General features: G+C 28.2%; 1 protein-coding gene across 2 annotated transcripts in view; it reads left to right on the forward strand.

Annotated features, from left to right (window-relative positions):
- The window catches only part of LOC106471787 (vacuolar protein sorting-associated protein VTA1 homolog), a 24,487-nt gene that overhangs the window by 1,044 nt on the left and 15,776 nt on the right, over positions 1 to 7,667 (forward strand). For both annotated transcript variants that reach the window (XM_013932412.1, XM_013932420.1), the window contains exons 2-5: positions 1,429 to 1,523; positions 2,598 to 2,725; positions 4,639 to 4,714; positions 5,208 to 5,313. In XM_013932412.1, the coding sequence (XP_013787866.1) occupies positions 1,429 to 1,523; positions 2,598 to 2,725; positions 4,639 to 4,714; positions 5,208 to 5,313 (405 nt within the window). The remainder of the gene's footprint in view (positions 1 to 1,428; positions 1,524 to 2,597; positions 2,726 to 4,638; positions 4,715 to 5,207; positions 5,314 to 7,667) is intronic.

Raw genomic sequence — 7,667 nt, forward strand, 5'->3', positions numbered from 1 at the left:
TAGTTAAGTAGTAAGTAAGTAGTAGTAGGTTAAGTAGTAAGAATAAGTATAAGTAACTAACTAACTAATAGTATATAGTAAGTAGTAGTATATATATATATATATATATATATATATATATATATATATTGTAGTAATTACTTATTATTTTCTTTAATGAAAAACATATTTAAATGTGTAATTTTACATTATTGCACTATTGACTCTCCTGGAGAGGCATGCCCCACACTTTGGAAAACTATCTTATGTCAAGTACTGTAGTGTTGAAAAACCAAGCTTTCTTCTGGTCTTCACTGATTATGATACCAAACAATAAATAATTTCATAATGTATTCTAATTTTTAAATCAACCTTTATATACATATAAAAATACCCCAGATGAATAATATTATTAGCATGGCTTTTAACATTTAATAATTTTCAATCCATATTGCTTAAAATTTAACATTAAACCATCTCATTGACTGGGTAAAAATGTATGGTGCATTCTTACATGATGTCTAATGCTCATGGTTTTGTTTGTAACCAAGTTTTGAAACGAGTTCTGAGACTGCTTTTTGAGATCAGAATACAGGATGACAAATGACTTAAGCATAATTTTTTGTCAAATAATAATTATAGTGATACAAGGAACTCTATACTTGAATCATAAAATTACATGTAATGGGTTGTTAAGATATCAGTGTAAATGTGAGATTTTTGGCATTTTTATTTTTCCTGTCAATAAACTATTAGGATGATACCTGAGATGGAAAGGTTGTCAAATGAAGACAAGTTAAGATCTCTGAAATTGTTTTCTCTTTAAAAACAAAGAGTTAGAGATGTAATTTTGATCCATCATCTTTTTTTTTTTTCATATTTAATGGTGAGAATGGTAAGACAAGAGCAAAACTACAAATTTTGGCAGGATAGGAGTCACCTTCACTTACAGTTATACTTTTCTAACAATGGGTGGACCTTGGAATGGTTTATGTTCAGATGTGTTGGATGCAATAAATTTAAGGGAGTTTAAGGAAAGATTCAGTAAATATTTGAATGATCAGTGTTGGTATTTAATATTTTTATTTTCCTTTTTTTAAATAGACCGAAAGGCCTCTTATTTTCCTTAAATGTAACGTTATACTGAGTTGGAAGTGGTGATCTAAATACAACAGGCTAAAAGGAAAACTTGTGTTATTGATCCTGGTAGGGGTGTATGTTAACTGAAAGTTTTCAAAAAAACTCATTGATAAGATCATGGAAAAGTAATTTTGCATTAATAAAATTAAGTTTATGGTGTGTTTTTATATGGATGATTGACAGATGACCTTGAATAGCTAATTGTCATTTGACATCCACTTCTTTCTTATATTTTTTTAACCATAGATAGAACCTGATATTTACAAATATAGTGTTTATAAAGTTCCAACATATGCTGTTCTTCCATAGGTCGTTTACATGCTCTGCAGACAGGACTGAAAATTGACAAGAAATCAAAAGAGAGTGTTACTCTTTTAACAGCATTGATGGACTGGTTGGAAAAAGTGAGAACAACTTTTTACATTTTTATCTTTTTAAGTGTAAATTTTATAGTGTAGAAAAATATGTAATCTTATTATGTATTGAAATAATTTATACGATTAATTTGTAGATATCAATGGATAATGTTTTTTCTTTTAAGATTTGATCATTTTATGAACAAGAAAGGTTATAATGAATTGTTAAATTGCAAACATGTACTAGTCCTAGATAAATTAGGACCTATTCCATCAGTATTTGAAAGCTATGTTACATATCTTCTTTTGAAATAATTCTGATATCTGAGCATCTTCTATTCCTTTGTTAACAATATGTCTTTTTCTCTCTCTCTCTCTCTGTAACTTACATTGTAGATGCTAAAGATTACTTTGATAAATTACATTTACTTTCTTCAAATCTAGAATATTTAAAATAAGATACATTATGTGTAGCTCAAACAGTAGTGGAATGACAGAGGAATTTTATTAAGTAGATACCCTGGATTATACATATATTCTCATAAAGTAACTATTAAACAACTTTTGAGAAATATGCATCTTACATGTTTTATTGTTGTTTCAAATTACACTTAATCCTTGCTCATTCTTTGGATATTTATGTCAATGTGAAAAATGCATGACCTAATGCTCACAATAAGAATATTTTTATATGTTAGAAGTATATTTTAAACTTATCTTTAAAGCTTGCATTGTTAGGTTTTCTTCCTAAAGTGAAGTGTCCCAGGTTCCATTCTCCAAATGCTCGAGAAAACCTAGAGCAACTTATAGTGTCAATATTTTAATATTATCAAATCATTGTTTATGCACAAAAATAATCAACTAATCAAAATTAGTGTTTCATTTATTACTGTTTTTGAATATTTCAATTATTCAACTTTCAAGTAATCAGTTGAATGTAATTGGTTAATGAGCCCAGTGAGTAATTAATTATAAAATTCCATTAATCACCCACTCTGTTAGACATGCAAGTAAGTAGATCAGTACATCCTACGTGATTATATTGCATCAGTACTGGTATTTATGTATGCATATTTTTATAAATGTTTTTACATGTGTATTTCTTGACCATTTTTTGTATAGGAGAAAAAAGCTAAGCGTGATAATGAGGCCATTTCAAATGATGTTGTTGCACAAGCTCACATTGAAGATCATGCTCTAAAATTATTCATGTGGGCAGATGGAGAAGACAGAGCTGAAAGATTTAACAAGTTAGTTATTTAAGAAATAACTGTAGCATTAACTTAAAGGTTTTCTGAATAGTTGAACATTGAGATTGCATTGTACAGTGCTTCTGTTAGTGGACTTTCTGGCATGTTGTACACCCAGAATTCTCCTTTGAAGGCCAAAAATTTAACATGTGAAAGTTCCCAGGGTATCTATGCTTTGATCCCATATGTCTACAGGATTTAAAAAGTCTGTTTCCTGTTTCTGACTAATCCTGTTTTATAACTACAACCTAAACTAATTTTCCAATGTTTTCTTAAATACTATTTTGACAGGGGCTTAAAAATTTGAGTTTTCTTTTTGATCCTTTTAAGGTACTTGTAATGAGTAACTCTTTATCATCAGTGTAGTGAGTCATCGCGTGTTTATTTGTGTATAGTTGTAACTCCTCAAAATGTATGGAGTACATTGGATCTATCTGTCAAATGTCTTAGTTATGTTCCGAACGACATTATACACACACACACATACACAAACCAAATAAACAGTAATCAGACATCCAATCCAAATGACCTGGTTTGGATCATGCATGTACTAAATTTGCAATGGTTACAACAACTTTTAACATACAGTACAGTTTGAGAATTCCAAAGTTTTGAATTGACTTCCAAAATTCTTGTCCAAAAAGTCTTGGACTTTCTGTTCTTGCAAGTTAGTGGAAGGGCTGATTGTAGTTGAGTTGTTTAAAGTGTCTGTCCAGTATGCAGTTGCAGATTGGAATTTTGCTTAGTCTCAATTTTTACCTCTTCAGGAACTTTTATGAAAGAGATGTTTTATTCATATGGTTTAGTTGTGTTTTTGTAAGTTTAGTTAATGAATCACTGAGCTTGTGTTTGTTGTATTCTTACATTATTTGTCATTGATGAAGTTTGTGTTTACATATATCTTTGTATGTATTCTGTGAGAACATCATGCAAATGTGAATGTTATGTTTTCTATGTGATTGAATGAGTATCAAATTCCTAATTCTTGACTGGAAAGTTTATTGATGTCTCTTACACATATTTTATGTTGATGGTAAGTTTAGGTTTTGCTCTTTGATCAATTACTTATCAGAAAGTTGAAAGCTGTGGCTTGTTTTTTTTAACTATCTGTACTCCATAGGTAATTCTAGGGTTAAATTAACATATTATTTGTTGTCATCCATGATCTAAATGACATTCACATTTGTGTGTAATTATTGTCCTACGTGCCAAAAGAGATTTTGGAATATCACAAGACTGGGTCAAGAGTTTCTTAATTTGATATAATTTTCTAATATTAATTATTTATATTGTATCCAAATTAGTACATGCTATAAAAATATTCCTGTCTTCGTCTCATTTTTTTTTAGGTTTCATCAGTATTGACACATTTCATAAAGAAACTTATATGAAATATTATCTGGTAGTTTAACACACACAAAAATGGATTTGGTATTTTATTTTATTTTTATTCCATCCTAAATGTCTCACAGTTAAACTAAATTTATTTATGAATTTTTTATCATATTAAAAATATTTTATTTTTAATATATAATTTTTTCAAACAGTTTAGAAAGCCAGCTTTCTTATATTTATCTTCATTTCTATGATTTGCTTAAATAAAAAATATAATAGAAACATTGTTTATTGAGGATCTAAATCTTTAAGTCAAATTTTAAAATTTAAATTTATTCATGGAATGTTCTGAAAATTGTCTGTTGGTTTTGTAAAATTGTTGAATAACATATGAGGAAGTAACTTTAAAGTTTAGCTTTTACATTTCTTTAAAAAAATTTGTTGTTAAACCTTGTCAAATGGACTGGGAATTTTATGATTGTATTTTATTTAATTTGACATTAAAGAGTCTGACCTTGAAGGATTATAGAGTTTGTAAAAATAAAACTAATCAATATAACTCTTTCCTTTATTGTTAGGAATGTCGTAAAGTCATTTTTTACTGCTGCAATTCTTTTTGACATCTTGACTACTTTTGGAGAAATAAATGAAGAGGTGAGACAGCATAGTAATACTTTCAATAAATATTTTGATAATCAACTAATACTACAAGTAAAAAAAAAATAGTTAAAGGGTTGTTTTTAAACTAGATATTGTTGTATATGTTTAGAAAATAAATTTTATTAAATAACTAAATAAAATTTTGGATGATCAGATTCAGATTTTCTATGGATGTGTGCCCCCCTCCCCATTGGCACAACTGTTTGTCTGCATACTTACAACGCTAAAAACTGGCGAGCAAAGCACACACATAGTCCAGTGTGCAGCTTTGTGCTTAACTACAAACAAACAAACTATGGATGTGAAACAGTTGTTTAGTGATGAATTACTTTTGTGCAATTTAAAAGATTTAAGATGAAAATGTAATGTATAAAAATTTTGTAAATCTTTTAAAGAATTCAATACCTTTAAGTTGTAAAAATGAGATAAAAATATTTAAATAGACCGTAGTAGGTGGTTATGAATACAATTTATTATTGTGTTATAGGTAGCACATCATAGAAAGTATGCCAAGTGGAAAGCTACATATATTCACAACTGTTTAAAGAATGGAGAAATTCCACTTCCTGGTCCAGCAGGAAATGAAGATTTAGGTTTGGGATCACATTTAATTATTCTTGATGTTACGTGTTTTAAAAAAAATAGTTTTAAGTTTTCTGTGATTTATCAAGTAAAGATCTGATTGAAACTAATTATTTCATGCCAGGATGGGTGCAGTACCCCCTTGAAAGCACAATTGCACCACTGAATAAAAAAAAAAAATGTAGAAAACAAACTTGTTGAGATTTTTACACCCACTAAAAACATTTAAATACTTCAGAGTTGAAATGTATTCAATAAAAAAGTTTAATATGTTTAAATTTATAGATAAACCTTTTCACCATGTTGCAAGCTTAATTTTGAGTTGGTTTCAGCATACTTCAGATGAAAGCATTAATAATTGTGAGCATTATGAATATTTCTGAGCATCATATGGCCTTCATTGCCCCCTTGGATGAAGTCCAAAATAGATATGAACAAAACAATGCCATCTTGAATCTTGTGAATTCAATATAAATGTAGTTTTATCAGCTTGAGCCAGTCACTGTTTCTCAATGTTGGTTGTCATGCTGTGAAGTAATTTCCTACATTTCACCTTTGAGAAACTTAAACACATAATGGAAACACTTTTTATTTTATTTAAAATTATACAAGCCATGGCGGTTTCCAGTTTAGTGGAGTTTTGTGTAAAGATCATAACAAAGCGATAAAGACAAAGTGATAAAAGCTTGGGTTGATGATATGTTGCTAGAAGAAATGGTGTTTATGAGCAACTTCCACTATTATTACAGCCCCCTTCTTTTTTTTTTAAGTTTGCTTTCTTATTTTTATACTTAATTTCAATTATGATGTTGAAGTATGATAGGAAAAGAAATTCTTTTTTGTCAAACAATATGAGATGAGATCAGCTTAGTTAGATCATTTTGTACTTGATCATATTAAGGTTTGTGTTATCAACAAGGCCATTTATTTATAAGATTATGCTATTTATGAATTTGAAATAAATGCATTTATATTTTTGTTCATATATTTTTTACTGGGATGTATTTATTGCATAAGCATTTTGATTTTCATAAAAAGTATTATGTATTATATTTAATTAGGTTGGCTGAAGAGCATTATAAGCTGTAAAAGCACTTCCAACCAACTATAGATATTAAAGAATAGTATTTTGAACTTTGTGGTCCTTTTAGTATTTTTGATGTATTATTAAACTTGAGTGATCACAGTGTGCATGTCACAACTTTTTAGAGAGTTACATTCAAAATTTAATCAACTTACTTAATTAACATTGTATATTAATAAACCTGGCATCAAAACATAATTAATAAAGCAAATCTTAATATTTTATAAGTTTTGATTTCTTAATTTTATAAAGAATTATTTTAAAAAATCCTCAATCTCCCCTAGTATGAAAATTGTGACATTTGTTCTTTAGGACTTTCCCTCTTCTGTAATTTATTTACCCACCCCCTCTTGGAAGTATGGAATTTAACATAAATTACTCATTATAATATAGATATTACTAAAACAAAGCATAATTTTTAAAGCTTTCAATCTTATTTGTTTACAGAACCATAAACTAGAAAAAGAAAATCAGACCCATTTGACACGCCCTTCTGTCACATCTTCTTTTTCACAAACTGCCAGTAGTTCTCTCTGACATTTTATACTATATTATTTCTAACCAATAGAAAGTCATAGTTTTAATTTATCAAATTACATATTATATTATTTTCTGTACAGAGTATTATCTATTTCGAATCCAGTTTGAAAATTTCTCTCCCAGTATTCACATCAACAAGCTTAACTAAATTTTGAAATGCTATTATTGCATATTTAGAAAGCCAGGTAAATTATGATAATTATAGGACATTGTTTGCTTTGTGTGTGTTATTATTCTGTGTTGTTTAATGTATTATTTAATTAATAAAAATTTTAGGTACAAGTACAATTAGTGTAAAAATTCTCTAAAATGTAAAAATTGGAAACTTATTAGGTTAGATTAGGTAAGATAATGAAAAATAATAATAATTCTTCATGGGGTATGTTCACGAATAGCTCATACATTGTGTAATTCAATGCGTAACTTGAACTGTGCATTCCCCGAATAATTCACAAATTGTGTGGATTTTTAGTTAGACACAGGTGAAAGGGCAATAAAAAATAAAATTTAAGTATAAACAGATGTATACTGTTACAGGCTTTAACTATTTAGGATAATCAAATGTTTTTTCCTGTTACAGTTTACAGTCATTCTGTTTATTTTTATTTATTTTTATGGTGGTTTGGAGGTTGGTTAAATTGACTGAATGTGTATAGAGTTAGAATAGAGAAGCTAACAGATAAAATATAAAGTTTTAATGAAAAAGAAATATTTGATATTTATTTCAGAGGTTTTAGAGAT

This window comes from Limulus polyphemus, unplaced genomic scaffold (assembly GCF_000517525.1).
Source record: "Limulus polyphemus unplaced genomic scaffold, Limulus_polyphemus-2.1.2 Scaffold115, whole genome shotgun sequence".
In the NCBI taxonomy this organism is placed as follows: domain Eukaryota; kingdom Metazoa; phylum Arthropoda; class Merostomata; order Xiphosura; family Limulidae; genus Limulus; species Limulus polyphemus.